The sequence below is a fragment of the Lycium ferocissimum genome, chromosome 12, assembly GCF_029784015.1.
Source record: "Lycium ferocissimum isolate CSIRO_LF1 chromosome 12, AGI_CSIRO_Lferr_CH_V1, whole genome shotgun sequence".
Classification (NCBI taxonomy): domain Eukaryota; kingdom Viridiplantae; phylum Streptophyta; class Magnoliopsida; order Solanales; family Solanaceae; genus Lycium; species Lycium ferocissimum.
The window spans coordinates 28,429,048-28,452,014 of NC_081353.1; the positions used below are offsets into that span (position 1 = coordinate 28,429,048).

The 22,967-nt window shown below is 33.8% G+C and overlaps 2 protein-coding genes across 3 annotated transcripts; one reads left to right on the forward strand and one right to left on the reverse strand.

Annotated features, from left to right (window-relative positions):
- Positions 1-6,241: 6,241 nt before the first annotated feature.
- On the forward strand, positions 6,242-10,948 carry LOC132039847 (probable protein phosphatase 2C 27). 2 transcript variants are annotated; one of them, XM_059430382.1, is made up of 4 exons: positions 6,242-6,657; positions 8,159-8,359; positions 9,185-9,396; positions 10,101-10,948. In XM_059430382.1, exons 1-4 carry the CDS (start codon positions 6,472-6,474, stop codon positions 10,657-10,659), a joined length of 1,158 nt encoding a protein of 385 aa, XP_059286365.1. In that variant the 5' UTR covers positions 6,242-6,471; the 3' UTR covers positions 10,660-10,948. The 2 variants fall into 2 exon arrangements, with proteins under 2 accessions (XP_059286365.1, XP_059286366.1); XM_059430383.1 differs by having other exon boundaries at positions 6,244-6,511.
- A 622-nt stretch (positions 10,949-11,570) lies between these two features.
- Positions 11,571-17,834, reverse strand: LOC132040849 (110 kDa U5 small nuclear ribonucleoprotein component CLO). Its single transcript, XM_059431529.1, has 11 exons — positions 17,821-17,834; positions 16,672-17,429; positions 15,401-15,469; positions 14,073-15,266; positions 13,827-13,925; positions 13,592-13,750; positions 13,401-13,486; positions 13,132-13,330; positions 12,585-12,695; positions 12,281-12,487; positions 11,571-12,188 (listed from the first exon to the last, which is right to left on the reverse strand). Exons 2-11 carry the CDS (start codon positions 17,410-17,412, stop codon positions 12,090-12,092), a joined length of 2,964 nt encoding a protein of 987 aa, XP_059287512.1. The 5' UTR covers positions 17,413-17,429; positions 17,821-17,834; the 3' UTR covers positions 11,571-12,089.
- Positions 17,835-22,967: the final 5,133 nt, after the last annotated feature.

Sequence of the window (22,967 nt, forward strand, 5' to 3'; positions counted from 1 at the left end):
CACGGAAACAACCTAGTGAAGAAACAGTGATTTATATTTTAGGAAGTAGAGACAAGTTTGGAACATATTAAAATAAAAAAGTGGGATGAGTAATTTAGGATAGGCTGGTAAATTATATAATTAGAACCTAGAAGGTTGATTGGGATGACAATGAAGTTAATTTCTCTGTTATGATTTCCTCACTTGACATTTGAAATATACTTCTTAGAAAGAAAGAAAACTACTCATCTTCTTTTTCATCACTTCACTAAGCTCGTCGGAGTGTTACGACACAGAAATTTAAGGAGGGTATGGTCTCTTATGGCCACTTATGTACAATTTTGAATAGAAGAAAATGATTTTTTTGTTGCTATGATTTCATACCACAAAAAAATAACATGTATATTCCTTGTATTTTGTGTTGTGTATGTTTCGGATCTCTATTCATTGCAGATATGTTCATGAAAATCTTATGCTCGGTAGAATATTTCCTGAAAGGACATAAAATTAAAAAAAAAATTGTAAAGAACTATAAAATCAATTGACCCGATCATTCAATATTGACATAAAAGTTCTTTTCTTTTTGCAGAAAAATAACGATAATCTATATATTATTCTGGCCATAGCCTCATAGGCACATCACACATGAGAAGTAACGTGGCTCCTCTCTTAAAATAGAAAGTGTGATTCATATATAAATCTTTAAAATAAGACAAATTATCTACTACAATAATTAAATATAATCTGATAATGTAAAAGCTTCTTTACAACGTCAATATATACAAAAAAACTTCATAGGCATATAAGATCTTACAACGAACCTCATTACAATTTCCCTTATTAGTTGGAGAAACTTAGGGTTAATTTCATAACAATTTCCCTTATTAGTTGGGCAAAAATTACTGTTAATGTCAATATTCAGGGATTGTTGCATAATTTTAGGAAAATGAAAGTTTGAGAGTAGCTTTCTTAGCACGTTCTAATGCACTTCTTGAGTTTTCAATTGTGAAAATAGTAACTCTCATGTGGTCACATTTTCTTGGTACAATTTATGGGCTAAGGCCATTTTTGTCTCAATAATATGTTAATTCATAGTAGAGGAGGAAGGGGATATATATAATATATGGTAAAAACGTTAAAAAAAAAATTAGCTTGAAACGAGCCATGATTCTATTGCCACTATCAAAATCGGTACAGTTGAAGAAGGAGTACTAGACCCTGCCCACTTGAGTACATTGAGCAACTGGTAATCCAGTTAATATGTGTGCAAAAAGATAAGCCTATACAAGTGGCAATAGAGTTGTTACTTCAAGGTGGATCATATATGATATCACCATATTTTCTCCTCCTGACTCGAAAAGATAGAAGCTGCCATCTATCAATGTTAAGCAGACTTTTGATCTGTCTTGATAGTGTATCATAGTTAATGTAGATACAAGTATTTCCAACAGTATGACTCATGGCTGCTAGCTTGTCTGCAACTTTGTTAGCCTCCCCAAAGCAGTGGTTAGTAGTGCTTGATTAGTTTCCTTCAAAAGCTTGATCTTGCTGACTATATCTTCAATTCTCCAAGGACTTGTACAGTTGCTTTGTATACAATTATGCAACAAGAGAGAATCAGTTTCACCAGTGACAAATGACTATGTAGAATGTACCAAAGTGACATTTAATCTTATGATCTTAAACATGTCATATGGAAAGTTCGAATTAAAGAGTTGTCAAAAAAAAAAAAAACGAAAACAAACAATTTTTTTAGGGAAAATATATAAAAAATTATGCAATCAATAAGTATAGGTTAAACTCCACTAGTAATAGGGGAAGAGGAATATATAAAAAATTATGTGACAAAGATCTTGTCAATAAGTATAGGTTAAACTCCACTAGTAATAGGGGAAGACGATCCAACTACTCATCAAAGACTCAGTTTTCAAGAAACATACACATGTTTTGCGTGTGACAAAGATATCTTGTCAATTATTTGCTCCACTCTTAGGTCCAAATTTTTTATTTTTTTTTAAAAAAAAAAAAAATACACTTTCGTAGTGCAACTTGATGTACTGCATTTACTTTTCTGTACCTTTTCTTAACTTACTTTTGGAGAGTTGATGAATGTGAAAAATGAGGAACAAGTAGCAAGAATTCCAAACAGAAACAAAATTTTAATATTCGAAATTGAAATCAATTATCAGCTACAGCTTTTAAACTCACATAAAAGAAATTTGTAAATATATATGCATAGTTTTATGGTTTTTCAATTTTAGTTTTCACAGAGACTGCTTGCTAGTCTGACTATTTCCTTCTCCATTTGTGTCTTCATTTTTTTATTATTAATGCTTCTACATTTTAAGATAGTTTTCGGATTAATTACTTCCCCATTAAGCCTTCACTTTAATTAATGATTCTAGATCTAGTTTCCTCTCTTAATAAGTAATCTAAGGTCCTCTTTTAATAAGTATAGAGGATAAACTAATAAGACTCATCAAGCTAACTTGTACAACTCTAAATCTTTCAAAAGGGGTAAGACTATTATTTCCTAGAAGTTTAATTTGACTTTAGGTTAGCAGATTTGTTATTTCATAGTGAGGATTTAGGTGGGGGGAAGGGATGTGTACCTGTTCTATATTTTCTCAAAGCACTTTGAGAATTTGCAAGTGCCCTTTGTATTATTGGTATAGTCGCATGCTTTCGAGTTTTAAGTCTAAAAAATATGATTATGTAATCATCCAATCCTTTCTTTGTTACAATATTTGGGAGATGTAGCCTTTATTAGCGTTAAGATAATATTTGGTAGAAGTTGAAAATTATATATTTGAAAGTAAAATTAAAAAGAATGGTGAAAGTTGTGTCGTGTTTAGAGTTTAGACATAAGCTTCATTTGTAAAAAGAAATTGAAAATTTGGGCATATGAATCATTAATATTTCATTTATAATATTCATCTAACAGGATTTTTAATATTGTATTAGTATTTTAAATACTAAAGTTAAGTATTTGTAGATATTCACGGCCAAATCAATTTCGTACCGTTTTCGTAAATACCGAAATATTTTCATGGTTAACAAACTTGTATTACTCTATGGAAACGATCTTCCAATACTTACCTACATACCGGATGTTTACACCAATTAAACATTAATTTTAAGAATTAATAAATCAAATGAAAATGAATATATTACTTAATTATGATTAAGTGTTATATATATATATATAAGGTAGTGGATATGTATTTTGTATTTATTGGCTTGATATAAATACTCGATAGCCGTACAAATAAATTTATGTTGTATCATTATTAAGTAACTATATATAACAACGTATGATAAGTGGGATTAGTACTACCTAACTTTTCTTCTCCTTTTTTTCTTTTGCTTTGCTTTTAATAAATCAGTAAACATGTCTGCGTGTAGAGAAAATTCTGGTGACAATTATTTGTCTGACTCTTAATAAATAGGTGTAGAATAGTTTTTTAAAATCAATTGTATATTGCAATTCAATTTACCACGGTTTTCTCAGCAACACGTATCTCATTCCTCTTCCACTTCTAAGTTCTTCTTCTACACTCTTCTTTTAAACTAATTTGTATATTATTTTGAGGGAGTGATAAAGCTCTCTTTATTTTATTTATATTTAATTATATGAAAGAACACCCATCATGAATAAGAAATTAAAGTAACAACAACGTTATACGCAGTTAAATCTCACAAAATGAGTTTAGAGAGGGTAGAGTGTATGCAGACTTTATTTCTATCCTGAGAGGTAGAAGGTTGTTTTCGGTAGACATTCGATGACAAGATAATGAATACAAAACGATCGAAAAAAATAACGGACCGAATAAGTATAAAAAGCACGCAAGAAATGAGAATATTAAATTATTTATTTGAAATTCTTCTTATTTTTTAAGAATATTTCTTTGAAAGAAATTGTCATCCTGACTACTTCCTTGTCCATTTATGTCTTTATTTTTTTAGTTATTACTTCTACATTAACTTTATAGTTCCTCTTTTTTCCTTTCAAGTTCCATAGAGAGAGACTGCTACTCTAACTCCTCCTTTGTACATTTATGTCTTCATTTTTTCCTTATTATAGTATGATGATATTATCTACTACTGGAACCATTATAAAGATTAAACAATATGAAGTTTTATAGGCCTAAAAATATTTTAGCCAACCACCAAATCACCAATTATCCTGTTTATAATTTTATTGAATTTCAAATTGGACAAACAAATGGTTAAGAAATCTGAAAAAAGAAATTCTTCTTCGTTTATCTAATTAAATTCTTTTTTTTTCTTTTGAAGATAAATAATTTGCTCCTAGAAGCTGTTTTTTTTTTTCTTTTGAAAATGACATACTCCATTGATCAATGTTTTGGAAGTTTTCTCTCATTTAATAAAAAAGAAAAATCCAGATAACAGATGTTGACAAAAAGTCATCTTTTTTAATTAAGTGGAAAATAAGACTACTAAATGCCCTGAAGTTTGTGGTAAGTTGGTCGAACTATGAACCGACAATAAACTAAAAATATCTAACTTAAAATCTCCAAAAGAGAAAAACACAAAAACAAAAAAAAAACTCTTTTTTCTTTCACAGCTATAGCCACGCTTTAACCCTCGGACCGGAAAATCTGGAACTGAAAATTCCAACATCTTTCTATGTAAAGAATTTAAATTGTATATATTGCTAATTACACACAAAAAAAACAAAAAAAAAAACATAATAAATATTATTAAATAAACTGATAAAATTGTAATTAACTTACTATTTCATATTAAATCATACGTGTCAGGTCTAGCTATGAATTCATCTTAATTCACAAGTTTTAATTTAGATCCTGTGTATGTGCTCGAAAAATTCTAAATAATTACAAATATTTTAAATTAATCCACTTAAGTTAGGTAGGATCATTGGAAATGGTAGAATTTCGAATCCAAATTTATAAAGTTCAAATCCTGAATGCACGTCCAACACTTAGGGGTCATTTGATTTATGGACAAAGTTATCCAAAATTATAATTTTAGGCCTAATTTATCCCACCTATAAAGTGAGATATAATTTAATTAGTTATACCTTCAACCGGCTAAAGGATAAGTTTAGGACCTGTTTGACCATGAGAATTATTCACTTTTTTTCAGAAATTTTTTTCACTTTTTTCACTTTATAGTGTATTAGCCATATAAATTTCAAATACATTTTGAAGTTGTATTTGGAATTGAAAAATAACCAAAATCTTGTTTTTCACTTTTTTCACTTTTTCCATTTTCTATTTTGGACCATTACTTTTGTTTTTCTACCTTCAATTTTTACCCTAAAAGTTTTTATGTTGCTTAAGTTTTACTCTAAAAGTCCATACAACTTTTTCCACTGATCAGAGGCAACTTATTTTACTCAGTTGCTTTCCATTCCAACAACATGCAACGTCATGTGCTAAAAAGCCTCTAAAAGAAGAGAAGTAGGTGGAAATTTTGCAACAAAGCCATATTTAGAGATGTTATATTTTTTCTGTGTACATCAGTAAACCTCTCAGTTGCAGCCTTTTGATGGAAAAAAACCATCAATTTTGAGCACTCCATAAGCTGATCTCGAGTATAGTTGTTATATTTCTCGCACTGGTTAAGTTTATTAATTGTTTTGGGTGATTTTGCCATGTTTTTTAGAATAAGTACATTTCAACAACCACATATTATTTTAAAAACTATGATCAAACACAACTCCAACATTAAAAATTCAAAAAAAATGTGTGTTTTTTTTTTTTAATTTCTATGGCGAAATGCCTACATAATCTCAAACTTAATCCCGAAATATCTCACTATTTCTTATGAACTGGAACAAAAAATACAAAATAAATATAGTACAAAATTCTTTACAATACTAGTATACATAACTTAAATCCAGAATAAATATTTATTTTTTATTGTACTATGAAAAAAAAAATCCCTTACAATTAAGTAAATGGAACCTATTCTTTCAACGTTCAAGCACCTCATATCACATAAATATCTATATTTTTCTGAACTATGCACAAACAAACAAAAAAAATGCATTACAATTAAAGTTGATTGGGTGACTGATTTCTCACATAAAGATCTGAAATCTATTCCCCTCATCATCAGCCTTCTCAGTCAGAGCCCGTCGCATCAATTTTGCCCAATACAATTATATCTCTTATGTATTTTACGAGCTATTGCACAATGAACAGGTTATGTAGTGCTGGGGTTTCCTTAAAAAAATTAAAAATAAAACAAAAAGAAACTAAAGTAAATTGTAACCTATTTTTTCAAGAACCCCATAATCACATATTCCCAAGAATCTTCTCTTCCATCAACAGTTTCACACTTGCTCTACTTGCCTCCCTTTCAATACCAAACAACTTGCTCAACTTAAAACTCATAAAAACAATCCATTCTTCTACTTGGTCTAAATATTCCAGTCTTTTTATAATCTTTATTTAATTATTTTTATATTTTTGCCCCTTAACTTACCCCCTTAAAATAAACATGTGCATTCAAGATTTAGAGTCAGAGCAAGTGAATGAAGGTATGGAGAATTTGGACATTTCAAACACTGATAACAATTTCAAGAACCAAACTTTACATAAAGAAGCTGAATTTCAACGTACCCAAATTGAGAATTTGGAAAAAATTACATCTTCTAGCCCTTGTCTGATGAGAAATTCATTACCAGTAAGGATCTTTTTTTTGTATTATTTTTTTTTTTTATGTAGTATTGATTTTTCTGGTGTACTTTCATTTTTTTAGTTTTTTGGTAATTAACATTTTTTATGTAGTATTGATTGTATTCATTTTTGAGTTATTGGGGAAATAATTTTTTGGTTTGGATATGGATGTTGATTAGTATTAGTAATTTTTTTTTTTTTTTTTTGGTGTTGGTTAATTTGGAGTTTATTAGTTGATACTGTTGAAAGATTTGATTTTTCTGGTGTACTTTCATTTTTTTGTTATGTAGTATTGATTGTATTCATTTTTGAGTTATTGGGTAAGGCTCTTTTGTGGTTTGCATATGGATGAAGATTAGTATTAGTAGTTTTTTTTTTTTTTTTGTGTGTGTGTGTGTGTGTTAAGTGTTGGTTAATTTGGAGTTTTATTGGTTGATATTATTACAAGATTTGATTTTTCTTGAACTTTCTTTTTTTTAATGTAGTATTGATTGTATTCAGTTTTGAGTTATTGGGGAAGACTTTTTTGGTTTGCATATGATGTTGATTGGTATTAGTAGTTTTTTGTGTCATAAAAGTTGGTCAATTTGGAGTTTTATTGGTTGATACTATTAAAGATTTGATTTTTCTGGTTAATTTGGAGCTTTGGTTGATACTATTAATTTTTTTATTTTATTTTTTTGGTTAATTTGTAGTTTTGGTTGATATTATTAAAGATTTGATTTTTCTGGTGTACTTATGTCTTAGGACAGTACTGTAAAGCTATGGCTATTTGTCTCTTTTCATTTGATATCATGCTGAAAAATTTCATGCTTGAGTACTGTTTGTTTCCCAATCTTTCTTTTTTCTTTGTGTCACTTTGTGTGTATCAGCATAAGTGATCCATAATTTAAACTTGATGGATTCAATCTCTGAGTTTTTACCATTTAACCCGTTGCAATTTCGAAATTATGGTTTCAATGTTTAGTATTTGTTGAAATTTGAGTAATAGACGCCATCCACCTCTATGTCATGTGTGTTTTTACCACTCTCTTCTGTTAGATGGTCCATTTATGAATAATAGGTGTTTTATGTTTTTGTAATTTGCATATGTAGGCATCCTTTCATTTGTTTGAAATAGGAAACTGGCTGGATAACTTAGTAGATTGACTTTTGTATCTTATTACATCAGAGCTACAGTGAGCCTAAATTTCATGTACAAAATTTCATGTACATCTTTTTTCCTTTTTTTTGTGGACTTTGAAATTTCCTGATGATAGTTTCAATCATTATAAAAACAATTTCAAGATATGTCTCGTATGATCCATGGAACCTTTTCGTTTCTCAACCTATGTAGTGATTGATTTAGAGTTTGCATTAGCGGTTGTTTGGTGCTTCTAACAAACTCATGTAGCTTCCTAAACAGAATAAGCAATGAAGTTCACTTCTATTGTCACATCATCTAAGCTAATTGTTGCTTGAATACAAACTATTTCTTTGCTTCAATTAATTTCTTTCCTTTTATGCAGTTGGAAAGTATTTCGGAAGACACAACTATTGCAGATCGGAAACAGATACTCTTTAGTAACTTCCTCCCGACCCTTAGGTCTGGAGATTGGTCCGATATTGGAGGTCGCCTTCACATGGAAGACACTCACATCTGTATTTCGGACCTAGCTAAAAATTTTGGCCATAATATACTTGGTGAGGATGCTATTTCCTTCTATGGAGTAAGTTCTTTTACCTCATAGAACATCATATATGTCTTTCTTGACTATTTATTCCATATATTTTTAGGCTGAATTTAACTCTCAGTAAAGTTTAGCTTAGCTCTTTCTCCATGAACATGGGAAGCTTGGGTAAAAAAGACTGATACTATACTTTCAAAGAAAAGTATGTAAAGCTTATGCGACAACTGACTTGTATAGTTTTGAGATCTCCAATCTACTCAGTCGCATATCAGGCAATGACTCTTATAGGAACTATAAAAAAACTTAAGGGACCAAATTTCTCCGAGGTTGGCCCTTAAAAATCCTAGGGGTATCATCCGACCAAATATACCATGGAATCACAAATGTGTTTTTCTTCTAGTAGACTTGGAATGAACATGTTGAACAGCAGTAGTAGAGCTCCATTAATTGAACTACTGCTGCACAAAATGCATATCTTAGTTCCTACTTACGATCACGTGTAATTGTTGCCTTCAATTTATAGGAATTAGAACAGAATGCGATCGAGTTCCTTTTTTTCTCTTTTGTATGAGGAGGGAGCGGATGCGATATTGTAAGGTGGCAGAGTGGCCTTGCTGCCACGATCTGTTGATATTCAGCCCTTTGTCGTTCTAATTTTTTTTTTTTTTTTTAAAAAAAATGAGGGGGCAGCAGAGGAGAGAGGGGGTCTTTTTATGATCTTTTTTTTTTTTTTTTTTTTTTTTTGGGTGGGGGTGTTTGGAAGAGGTCATAAGCCATGTTCTCTAGGCAGGCTTGGGAGTTTCTTCTGTTTGATATTCTTATTCTTACTGAGATGATGTGTTATGTAACCGGTTCTAATAACAGGTCTTTGACGGACATGGAGGGAAAGGAGCATCACAGTTTGTTCGTGACTACTTACCGAAGATCATTGTCGAGGATGCTGATTTTCCTCTGGAACTTGAGAAAGTGGTTACAAGATCTTTCGTAGAGACGGATGCTGCTTTTGCCAAGTCATGCTCTGTTGACTCAGCTTTGTCCTCGGGCACTACTGCACTCACTGCAATGATATTTGGAAGGTAATTTATTCTCTTTCCCTTGTTTTTATTTTGTTCCATTCACTATCTTTTTCCTTTTTTTTTAATGTTGGTTTTATGTTTCAATTGGGAAGTGACAGAGTCTGAAGTTTGCTTGAGGTTTCTGTTAGTCGTTAATTCCTATCTAAGTAGTCGGTACTAGGGGAGAATATCATTTCATATCCAGCAAGGGGTATCATTAATTTTATCAAAAATCAAAGTCCGATTCAAACTTAGTAGGCGTTTGGACAAAAAATTTGTGATATTTGAAAAAAAAAAAAAAAAGTATTATTTTAGAAAAAAGCTGAAAAAGGATATTTGGGAGTTGAAGTTGTGTTCGGACATGTATTTAACTTCTAACCTGAAAAAAGTAGAGTTGCGATTGGAAAAAAAAAAAAAAAAAACTCACTTGAAAAACTGGTAAAAACCATTTTTGCAAACTTGAGAACTCATCTTCAAAAACATTTTCAAAAAGTTAGTCCAATGTATAACCACACACTATTTTGAAAAGAAAGATTCAAATAAGGAAAAAGAAAAATATTCATGTCCAAACAGGCCTTAATAAGTTGACATTTGAGATGTATCTTTCTTTGACATCATTTTTGCCCTTGCATAGTCATCTCATTACGCTACATTCAGAAATATATATATTCTAAGATTTGTCGCTTTCATCAATTCTCTATACTGATGTGTTGTCTTATTAACAGATCATTACTTGTGGCAAATGCTGGTGATTGTCGAGCAGTTGTATCTCGACGTGGACTGGCTATAGAAATGTCAAAGGATCACAGACCTTGTTGTGTTATTGAAAGAACTCGCATCGAATCCGTGGGTGGATTTGTTGATGATGGCTATTTGAATGGACAGCTAGGTGTGAGCCGGGCATTAGGTGACTGGCACATTAAAGGACTGAAGGAGGTCGAAAAGGGCGGGCCATTGAGCGCGGAACCAGAACTGAAATTGCTGACCTTGACAAAGGAGGACGAGTTCCTGATTATCGGTAGTGATGGAATATGGGATGTTTTCCTAAGCCAAAATGCTGTCAATTTTGCTCGGAGACGACTGCAGGAGCATAACAATGTAAAGCTATGTTGCAAGGAAATAGTAGACGAGGCAAAAAAACGCGGTGCCATAGACAACTTGACAGTAGTTATGGTCTGTTTTCACTCCGAGCCTCCACCTCCAATTGTTTTTCAAAGATCAAGAATAAGGAAAAGTATATCTGCCGAGGGGCTTGAGAATCTAAGATCTTTGCTTCAAGGCTAATATCATTTTTTGCAGCTAAACAACAGCGATAATGACGATTACTTTGTTACTTGTGGACAACTTTGTAAATACATAAGAGGTAAGCTTATGTTCTTTTTTTGTAATTCTCCCATTTAGACCTAGTCCAAGATGAAATAAAGCTTGAGGAAGATAGAAGCAACCGAAGGGGCCAAATTTTTGTACATAAATTAAACAATATTCTTCTATTGTATGGTTCCCTGACTAAAGGGAAACTCAAACTGAACCTCACCTTCTGGTGAGACAAAATTGAACTGTTGGTTTGTTCCAACCTTTTTGATGTCATAACAAAGTTTATGTACTTGCTACATGTCCTGGTGGTTGTGAATGGTTTAATAGAAAGAGTTCCAAACCTTCATGCATGCGCCTCCGTTTATTCAAGCTCCCTCTTCTTTCAACAAACAGTACTAACAAGCAAGAAAACAGATGCACTGAGGCGGCTTTGCAGTCACTAATGGGGAAACGAACTTGTTGCCAATAATGGTGCTTAAAGTTCCCAATTAATTGTTGCAAGTTTTACAATTTTGTTTCTGCTGAATTTTGGTGCCTATAAAGTATAGCAATATACCCAGTGTAATTTCACAAGTGGAGTCTGGGGTGATTAGGATGTACCCAGACCTTACCCCTTTCTTTGTGGAGCTGAAAGTTTGTTTCCAAAAGACCCTTGGCTCAAAAGGGGAGGAAAAATGAAGAGAAAATAAAAGAAAGGAATAAGGTGCCTATAAAGTATCAAAAAATTATAAATTTTACATCTTGCTACAGAGATCTAACATGGTGTTGTCACACATATAACATCAAAATGAATACTCATTATAGGACAGAATCAATGAGGTTGCAAACCATCACCTTGTCAGTTAAAGATATCACATGCTTCACATAAATAAAAGTAAACAAAAGAGGAAATTCTGGCAACTCGAAGAATGAGTTCAAGCTTTAGGCTTACATAGAATCCAAAGAAGATGCAACAACATATCCAGTGTGATTCCATAAAATACTGTAAGAATTGAATCAGTGCCCAATAATTCACTACATTTCAGCATACCGAAACCTCATTCTCAATGTCGGTCATGCTAGAATGTCTACTGATCAGAGGAAACAGACTCAAAATTGAACGCGATAGCAAGGGATCAACCAACAAATGGTCGAACAGCTCAAAGAGGCAAGATAGGTAGGAACCATTCACGATCCTGGACTGCCAATTTGTACTGGAATATTAGTTGGTCGAACAGCTCAAAGAGGCAAGATAGGCAGGAACCATTCACGATCCTGGACTGCCAATTTGTACTGGAATATTACATATATTGTCGTTCAAGGAGCTCAATGATCTAAGACCTTTCAAATGGCTATCGGCAACATTACATACAAAGGAATGCACCCAAGTTCAACACAAAACCATTTCAACTACGAGATATCTACATCATCTGCAGGTGAAGATCAGCATCCTGCTGCGCAAGCTCCACCATCATTGCCTCGTCAAAGAACTTGTTGATGCTCACGTCTTCACTCATTCCCTAAAAAGAAAAGGGATAGATTTATCAAATCAGGTGTTCCATAAAAACCTCAAGGGTAAATAACTTCAAATTAACCCTGCAAGAAAATATACCTTTCTACGCCTTGTCTTCACCATGAACTCACGAGCCAGATGCTGAATTGGGGCAGGCTCCAGTGGTCGTAAAACAATGCTCTTGTCAAGAGGATCCCCAGGGACAATAGCCCAATGATCAAACACTGAAAGGCAAAACGCCTGCCCTTGGGTGTGATACCTCAAGTCCGTTTCAAAACCAAAGGACTCAATGACAGGTAAAAATGCCTGGACAAAGAAGTTGTGTGCACATGAGAAACCTCTGATGCTATAACACGAAAACACTATCAATAACCCAAGGTGCTATTGATAATTGAAATCAAACCTTGACAATGTAGGCAGGGGTCCCAGGTTGAGGAACATCAGCAGTAACATGTCCACGCCTGCGAGACAACACGGTGTATATAGCAGAGAGACAATCCATGGGCGTTTGGATCTGAAGCAAGACACCACAAAGTTAGCCCTAGTTTCACATAAGAAAACATCTTTAAAAAAAATGGTTGAAATTTTATCCCTATTTCTGTAACTAATTAAACCTAACCAACACCCAACAATTGTACTTTCTTGTCAATTTGAACATAGTATAAACCCAGCAAGAGTGTCACTAGTATCCTGTTGTGACAGTCCCGCTGTTAACTTTTTTCCTAATATGAATGTGTATAGAGCAGTAGCTCTAGTAAGTAAAATAATGTGTTTTATACAGTCATAGGTCCAGTTATAAACCCCTCTCCCCTTCTTTTCTTACATGGTGATCCAAAGAACTTAATAAACAGTTTATCACAAATGCATTCACCCAAGTGTGCTGCAAACATTAACCCCCTCCCCCCAAACCTCCCCCAAAAAAAAAAAAACACTTGAGACAAACAGGATACCTCCACATAATATACAGGTTCCATAAGCCTGGGTGTTGCCATGAGGAAAGAAGAGTAGGCTACACGACGTGCAGTTGGAATAATCTGACCCGTTCCACGATGCAATGGCTCTGGTGCAATCTTTGCATCAACTATTTTGAATTTAACATTTCTAATGGGCTCATCACAGAGGGGTCCTTCCCGAGCTCCCCATTGGAACCTGTTAAAATTTTGTTAGTCCATTATCTGGGGCAGGAAGAAAACCACAAAACTAAAAAAAATCCAGTTACCCCTGAACAATAGAGTCTTTGACAGCATTCAACAAGCTCTTGTCCACTTCACTAGAGAGTGTATCATCCAATAAGATGTTAGGCCCCTGTATATATATTTTAAGTGTCAAAACAGAATATGTTCAACTAAATGATCCATTAGCAAAAGTTCAAAATAACTAAGTAGTAATCTAAATTATGTAACAACTGACCTGCTTATCAGGTCCAAATGCCCAAATAGACCGTGCAGCAAGCAGATCCCAGTCATATTTGGTTTGGAAAAAGTCACCAAGTTTCTTTCTTGGCCAATCTATGCTTACAACACCGTTCTCGATGTCCTCAGCAAGTCCTCTCTCCAGTGGTTCAGCAATCTACAAGCAATATAAGTAAGCAGCGAGGGAAACAATTTTCACAGCTTGCACAGATGAAAAAAAATAACTGACTCACCATGGTGATTTTATTTTTCTTGTTAGGTGTTTCAGCAAAACATTTCATTGAAGATGACTCCACGACAGTTTCACAGAATGAGACAACTGGATCAGCCACCTGAATATTGCACACATAACAATAAAGCACCTCAAGATTAGTTAAGTTCGATAAATGAGTCCTTAATGTCAATAAAGTAAGTCTATCTCTTGAATCAAGTAGAGAACTGACAAAGGTAAATATATGAAGAGAAAGTTATAGAAGCACCTTCACTTCCACCTCAGAGTAAAGCTCTCTAAGGTCCTTCATTATGGAATCTAGGTACAATTCACCAGTACCTAATATTGTGTGTTCACCGGACTCTTCAACCTTTGTGATTGCAAGAGGATAACTCTTGCTGATTTTCCTAAGCCCCTCTACCATTTTGGGCAACTCGCTAGGATTCAAAGGCTCGGTAGCTGTTTTCACCACGGGAAGAGTATTGAACTGAAGGGGCCGAAATATGTATACATCCTCGTCGAATTCCAGATTACAAAGAGTAGCAGTTTTCATGATTGAAGCATCCACTCCTTCAATCAGAACCCAAGCACCTGGAGGCGCCTTACTTATGGGTATCCTGTATCTAGCTTGATATACCCACAGCTTTGTAACTTCTTTTACAGTCATATCCTCTTCATCATCAGGTGAATAGCCCTCTCCCAGAACTCGTACTGTCTGCCCTGTCATTATTTCGCCGCTGTAAACCCTACCAAAAGCATCAAAAGTACTACAATCTGATTTGGGATACAGCTTGGTCACATTAACCATCAAAGGGCCAGTGGGATCACAATCTTCCATTGCTTTGTAAATTGCTGAATCCTTTGGACCCGTGTATATGTGTTCCACTTTCCTAGCTGCAGCAGCTTTAGCAGAAGGAATGTGATGAACCAACATGTCAGTAAACCCAGTGGCAGTGCCAAAAACAGCACTACAAGCCAACCTCAGCAGAGGCCTTACATTTAGACGGTAAGCTGCATTGCTAAGTGTCACTCCAAGTTCTGCCAGGGTTGCTTCAACACTCTTCTTGTGCTCTCCAATCACTTGGCTATAGATTTTGTAAAGAGGTTCAAGAACGAACTGCACAAAAGATCTTTCAACCCCACTTGCAGGTGGTTTCTTCTTGAAACCTCTCGTGTCAGGATCATAGTAGAAGTCCCCCCAGAGCCGTGATGCAAACTTGTTGGCATCAAATGCAACGCCATGAAGCTTAACATACAGTTTGGCAAATGACTGCAATGTGAAAGACCATCCTGCTGTTGCACTTGCAAAGCAGACATTCCCTAATGCAGGGTCAATTACTTGTGCATTTCCAGCTGTGGATGACGCAGCTGTAATTTGACTGTTGACAGTTTCAACTATGTGCTTTAATTTGAAGTAGGCGTCCTTCGGAGGCAATTTAAGCTCAGTTATCAATCTATCAACCTAAAAGGACAATAAAAATTATTATTATTAGAGATATTAAATAGTGTCCCCACATTGCTGGACTTTTCAGCAATTTTAGAGGTAATAAATTGTGTGTCAAACATTTCACCAGTTTTATGTAAGAGACAAGATACCTTGTTTATCACAAGAACGATCGGAATACGATCTTGAATCGCATGCCGAATGGCCCTTTCTGTATTTACCTGTCACGAATGACAGAAGCAAAAAATGTAAGTTGTCTAGTTATGCAGAGTACATGTACCAGAAAAAAATCAGATAGAACTCAATTGTAGCAATACGGCTTCAACTATATATTTATGAAACTAAAAATAAAAAATAAAAAGATGAAACTGTACCACCAAGCTCGTCTACCTGATTAACTTAATCCAACAAAAAACCACCCATACCCCATATGAGCCCCAGAACTTTGATAATACATTTCCTAAAACTGCAAAGCTTCCCAGAACACACATAGCCAGAGCAGCTTACATCAATGATGATCATCACGTCCTTTCAAACGACTTCCATTGTTCTACTCACCCGGTCACATACCAGCTAGTTTAAAGGGACCCCACTCTCCACCAGGCAGGCAATGCTAGATCCTATAGTAATAAACAAGGCACTCCAGTAGTTGATTTTTTACCAGGCTATTTAAATATATCTATACCTCGCTTTAAACTCCATTATGGAAACTTAAAACTCTATACTTCCAACTCCCTGGCATTAAGGGGAAAAAATTCAAAAACATTGCTCATAAAATACCAATTTCTATTTGACAATACTTCTGATATTATCTTCAAATGTAAATCGTGCTTCATGTATTTATTAAAGATAAGGTGTAGAAATGTATGCTATTACTCCCATTTGTGGAGGTTTAGTACTCTTTTACATGAATAACTAGTTATGAAGACCTTTGTTAGATCTTATCTAGCAGCTACATGATTCCCACAACAAATGTATGAACTTCAGCAGATGTCAAGATGGGTAATTCAGAAGCACTGTACTACTGTACTGGATGCTGCAGGGAAGAAATAAAATTACTAACTTATAATGTATAAAGACTAACTATTATTACAGTAGAGTAATCCCAAGGAATATAAATCGACTATCCAGGTAGTTCTGCTAATATATACTGTCTGCATGATATATGTACGAGTTGAAAACCATATATTTGGTTACAAATTCACCATAGCAATATGGCCATAAACAAACTCCACCACACACAACGGAGGCTGCCAAATCAAGGTTGCCACCCGTATAAAACAAAACTAGCTTTTACAAGCATATGCTTTGATGGCTATACCTTATAGCATCCTATACAAACTTTGCCTCATTCTCTGAAACACGAAAGCTGCTAGGCTATCATCTACAGGTGAAGTAACCGGAGAAATGAAAAGGAACTTACCATCACTCCTTCAACGGCATCAACAATCAAAACTGCCCCATCAGCAAGTCTCAGAGCAGCTGTCATTTCATCAGAGAAGTTAACATGACCAGGAGCATCCATAATGTTACAAAGGTAAGACTTTGAATTACTGTCTTCCAGGACTAGTGACATAGGGACGGACTTAATCGATATCCTCCTCTCTTGCTCATCTATTCTTGTATCCGTATACCTCATATGCTTCTCACTGTTCTGATCAAACGTAGAATTATGATGTGTTTGCTCAATCAGCATATCCATAAACAAGGTCTTCCCGTGATGTATGTGTCCCACTAAAGCAACATTCCGAACTAACGTCGGGTTCGACATCAGACCTAAGAGAAACTGAGTCGAAACATAGGTGGATGAATCCTTTACCCCAAGTTCAAACTTGAGATTCTTCACCGGTTTAATTATAGGCATTTCAAGAGGCTGTTCATCTTCATCCATGACTAACGTCTCGACTTCTTCACCATAAACCTCTTCAGCTGTCGGGTAGTATTTCTTGTCTTCAGCAAGGACAACTTGGTTATCCATGTCAACATCTTCTTGAGTAGCCAGCCATCCATTTGATGCACCAGGCTGCTCACCATCAGATGCAGCTCTCTCGTCATCACTCCTATCGGGGAGCTCATCATCTTCCTCTTCCCTATCACTTTCCTGATCGGACTCTATTTCAGGACCGATATAGTTCCCAAATTCATCATATAAGCTATCATCCATGACTCTTTAATTGGTACCTGATTAGACAAAATAATAAATTGATAAAAAAATTCAACTGCAGAAAAACACAATTCTACCAGACAAGACATGTACAGGTGCAACATATCAGTCAAGCTATTTCATTGTTACACTATTTCTTAAACATTTAAAAAAATAGGGTTTTATGTCCAAAATTTCACTAAAATTACAATAAATAGTACATATGAACTCATAGCTTTAAAACATAAAGGTTGAACCCATAGGGCATTACGCACGAGTGCAACTTATCAGTCAAACTATTTCATTGCTAAGCTATATCTTAGACGTGTTAAACCACAAATGGCATTATATTATTGGGTGCTAAAAGCATAGGGTTTGAAAGGGTTAAATGAGTAAATTACTAACTGTATGAAAGAAGAGAACTGTTACCGTTAACTCAAAGACGGCGGCGGAAGTAGCGGTGGTTCAAGCGAGCAGCTCCCAATTACTGGCTGCTTGTAGTGTTGGAAGGAACATTTTTAGTTTTTTCATATGGGCCTTAGTATGGATCTGGAACCGCCTTTGACAAAATAATTGGGTTTTGATTTGGGCAATTCGCAGTAATGTCTGATTCTGGGGTGGTCCCAGGGCTCGCTTTTGTCCATCAAAATAAAATTTTAAAAAAATTCATTAGACAAGAGGTTATCTACAAAATTTTAAAAAATCGGTCATAGCTTGCCTATGGGCAAAACTCTGCCTTGCGAATCCAAATCTCTGTCTTGAGAAATTTCTTTCTTTTTTTTTTTTTTTTTTTTTTTAACTGAGCTGGGGTTCGAACCCAGAACTTTGGAGTATTCGACGAAGGCAAAAATTAAAGACCACCAATTTGAGGGCCAAAAATTAAAGACCACCCCAAAAGAAGAACAATCCGCGCAAAAAATGTTTTGATTTTAGTGGGAGTACCAGTTCATTTTTTTGGGAAAATAACACAAATTGTCCTCTATAGGCAAACTAATTACATATATTTGCCGCCCCAATGATTTTATTTACCCGTAATGATCCTTCACTTGAAAATATTTACCCGAGGTTCTTTGCTCGCAGGGTCCCAGCAGCCTTTTTATGCGGAGGACAATTGGTTTTAGTTTCCTATTAGGGAACTTGATCGCGCTTCGCACCATCATGAAAGAGCCTATTAAAATTAACGAAATGATCTTTATTAGTATCTAAATGTTTAAATAACAAAAAAGTAGATTTTGTAAAAATTGAAAGATATGAAACATTTCAACCTTAATTAAATAAAAGGACATCATGTGAAAAAAGATAAAGAACAACTGAAAGAAATATAAAGGTATAAGAGATATTTATAAGCCTAGCGAGTAGCGATCGGTGATCTCAGAAATTCTTTTGTTTTTCTGCATTAGTAAAGAGTAGGAGAAATTTAGTAACAATTGAGTTATTTGGTATTTTCTTGATAATTGATCAGAGCGATGGAAAATCCTCATTGAGTAAAAGTTGATACTCTCCTTTAGTAAAGAATTTTAAATGAAAAGAGAGTCTTTAGCCATTGTCTTATAATTCCATGGCTCGAACATATATTTTTCTGGTAATAGATTTCTTTTCCTTTGCATGATTGAAATATTACTCCCATGCAATCTGTTTTCGAGTTGAAGATAAGGGAGAAAATTTGAAGTCACAGTTAATGTTTATCACTATTAGTTCGAACTTTAACTAACACTGTAATCTTTGACCATTTAGTCAGAAAAGGTGTAAACATCTCATTTTTTTTATTCTCCTTGGTTAATTTTATTGTATAAAACATTTTAGGTCTTGTTTTAATATCTAGTACTAAATAAGTTTCACTGGTGAACGGTAAAGTTTTCTCCGTGTGACGTAAAGGTCAAGAGTTCGAGTCGTAGAAGCAGTCACTAATGTTTGCATTGGAGTAGATTGTCTACATCACACCCCCGACACGCGCCTTTACATCGACCCTTAACACTATGAGATGCATTGTTCACTTTGCACGCCTTTTTTCACTTGTGAACAATAAAATTTAAAAAGTCATATTTTAGATACAAATTTTATTTTATTTTCAAGCGAATTTTTTATTTTTTTAAAATATGATTCTAATAAATAAGTTACTGACTTTTATATTTCTCCTTAGTGACATTTAACTGAGCCTAGCTATTTGATTTTCTTGTATGCTTTGTCATAGAAATAATTAATTAAAATTTTCATCTTCTTATTATGATATCAGTAAAAGAAAACAAACGAAAAGGAACAAAAATAGTCAATCATATTGCCACCTACTTGAGATACTTTGTTATCCTTTCCAAACAATCTCACACGTTCTCACATTCATATACACACACGTCACCTCCATGCACATTCTTGACATGCATACATATTTTGGCACAATTTCAATTACACATACTGAAAACTCACTTCTAACTGTAGACGATATACAAGTCAATATTAATCGCACTCACATAAATTCGAATTTGTCTGCACAAATTTAGGGAAAGCCCACATAACATCACACAGAGACGACACGCTAAGAGTAACTTTTTTTAAGTTCAATAAAGAAAATCACTCTTTGAATTTCAATTAGAGGTTCCTGCTGTAATCTCACCTGGATAGCTTCTTCCTACGATGCATGTACTGAAACTCAAAACAAAGAAAGTCCTGCGTAGGAGGCAAAGTAAGGTAAGACGAAATTGAAGGAAAGAAGATGCTCTAATACACCTATTGGTGCTGCCAGTGGTGGCAAGAGGTCATTGCTTAGGAGATATTCACTTGATATTGGAGAAGCTGGAATCGTTGCTTGCAAATTTCTTCGTACTAATAGCTGTTGCTGCCATCACAACACCAAATATTTCTTGCTCCATCGATATTCCCAATCTTTTCACCGTGTCGTAATATAGTTTGCAAGATCATCATTAATTTCGTTCATTTAGTACCCAAAACGAACAGTTACTGAAAATGAGAGGTTTTGAAACTGAAATTTGATAATTCCATCCTTCATTTTTCTTAAAGGCTACCCTCTTTAATTGAGTAACGAATTTTTTTTTTTTTTGAATAAGAATCATGAGTAACGAATTTAATACAGGTTCATACAATGAAACGGTTTATCCTTTAGCCAAAAAGCCTCTAACGACACTTAGGAATTTACACGTCATTTACACGCTAAATTGAATTATTCATAAATTTAATAAGAAGAATGAGAGGGTAAATGGCAAAAAAACCACAAAAAAGATAAATAGGGATGTTGGCCATAAAAAGGTGTCACATCACTTTTCTATTGCCTAGCTTTATATTATATATCTATAGATATAGATATAGATATAAATTTATACGGCTCCAATTCCTCAAATCCTAATCTGTGGTATTGTTTCCCTTTTGTCCCTTTTCTCTTAATTTCTTTTCCTTTTTTTGGTTGTTTATCTTCCTCACTCTTTGTGCTTTTTCTATATTTATGTTTTCTCTTCTTTTTTTGTCTTTTTGTTTTTGTTTTATTGATTAATATAAAATACAAAAATTAATAATATTATCTCTTATTTTCAAACTAATAGAAATATATGAAATTAGTTAATTAGATTACAACAAAAGAAGGAATTAAGAAAAATACTAAAGTCACTAGCTTATTTATTAAAATCTAAACTCATAAAAGAAAATTATGAGATTTTCTATTTTGCAAATAAAAACAACACTTATATCTAAAATATAGCTCTATTTTTTTTTGTCAATTTTTATAATAATTAACTCACTAAAAATGATATAAAAATTAAAATAGCAAACACCACTCGATCCTCTATGATACCCACATGGTATATCATTAACTGACAGGGTATCATAGAGGATTGACAGTTCATTCCATCAAGAAAATCTCAGTCCTCTATGCTACCAATATGCTACCCACATGGTATATTTCATATATTGATAGGATATCATAGAAGATGGTTCAGTATATGATACATACCAAGTTGATATCATTAAGGATTGAGCTCTTTTTTGAAGGAATGAATCAGTCCTCGATGATACTCTGTCAGTGTATGATATATACCAGATTGTATCATAGAGGACTGAGCTATTTTTTGAAAAAGTGAACAAAACCCTCTATGATACTCTATTAGTATATGACATATACCAGGTTTGTATCATAGAGGATTGAGCTCTTTTTTTAAGGAATGAACAAAAGCCTCTATGATACCCTCTCTCACTATAGGTATATACCATGTGAGTATCATAGACGATGACTGAGGAGTGTTTTATTTTGAAAGAATGAATAAGTCATCTATGATACCTTATCACTATATGATATATACCATGAGGGCATCATAGAGGACTCAACTATTCTTTGAAGAAATGAACAAAACCCTCTATGATACCTTGTCAGTATATGATATATACCAAGTTTGTATCATAGAAGACTGAGCTCCTTTTTGAAGGAATGAACAAAAGCCTCTGTGATACCCTCTCAATGTATGTATATACCTTGTGAGTATCATAAACGATGACTGGAGAGTGTTGAGTATCATAAACGAAGACTGAGGAGAGTTTTCTTTTGAAAGAATGAATAAGTCATTTACAATACTTTATCAGTATATGTATACACCATGTGGGCATCATAGAGGATTGAATAGTGTTTTTTTGAAGACGTAAATATGTCATCTATAATACTCTGTTAGTATATAATATATACCATGTGGGCATCATAGAGCACTGAGTGTTTTTCTTGAAGGAATGAACTCTCAATCATGTATGATACGTTGTTCAATATATAATATACCACGTGAGTATCATAGAGTTCGAGTGGTATTTTTTGAAAGAATGAACTGTCAGTCTTCTATTATATCTTATCAGTATATGATATACCATGTGAGTATCATAGAGGACTGAGTAGTATTTTTTGATGGAATGACCCAATCTTCTATAATACTCTATCAGCATATGACATATACCATGTGGGGTATCATAGAATACTATAACAGTATACTTCAATTGCTATTGATTTGGTATACTAAAGGGTAGAAGAAGTTGATTTTGAAATATAGAAGAAAACAAAATCAAATGTCTTATATTAATTTTTTTATTGATATAGAAAAAGAAGAAAAATATGAAGGAGCCAAAAGGTGTATAGAATTAGATTACGAAAAAAAAAAAAAAAAGAAAAAAATAACTTTAAAAAATGAAATTAGAAAAGGAGAAAAAATAAATAAAAATCACTAGAAAGTCATCTATGATACCTTGTCACCATATGATATATCATGTGGGGTCATCACTCATGATACCCTATTAGTATTTGATATATATATCATAGGGGTATCATAGAGGACTAAGGAGTGTTTTTCTTGAAAAATGAATCAGTCCTCTATGATACCCTGTCAGTAGATGATATATACCACAAGAATATCATAGATACTGGGGAGTGTTTTTCTTGAAGAAACAAATCATTCCTTTATGATACTATACCATGTAGGCAGCATAGATGACTAATACTGTTGGAATGAATCTGTCATCTATGATACCCTATCAGTATATGATATATATCAGGTTGACATCATAGAGGATTGCTTTAACGAACTACTAGTCCTCTATGA

Coding starts and splice junctions, on each gene's coding strand:
- LOC132039847 (XM_059430382.1), top strand. CDS start 6,472: ATGTGCATTCAAGATTTAGAGTCAGAGCAAGTGAATGAAGGTATGGAG. Junction 6,658..8,158: donor TGATGAGAAATTCATTACCA/GTAAGGATCTTT, acceptor CCTTTTATGCAG/TTGGAAAGTATTTCGGAAGA. Junction 9,397..10,100: donor ACTGCAATGATATTTGGAAG/GTAATTTATTCT, acceptor TCTTATTAACAG/ATCATTACTTGTGGCAAATG.
- LOC132040849 (XM_059431529.1), bottom strand. CDS start 17,412: ATGGATGATAGCTTATATGATGAATTTGGGAACTATATCGGTCCTGAA. Junction 13,487..13,591: donor CATTTGGACCTGATAAGCAG/GTCAGTTGTTAC, acceptor ATATATATACAG/GGGCCTAACATCTTATTGGA. Junction 12,696..13,131: donor AACCTGTATATTATGTGGAG/GTATCCTGTTTG, acceptor GTCTTGCTTCAG/ATCCAAACGCCCATGGATTG.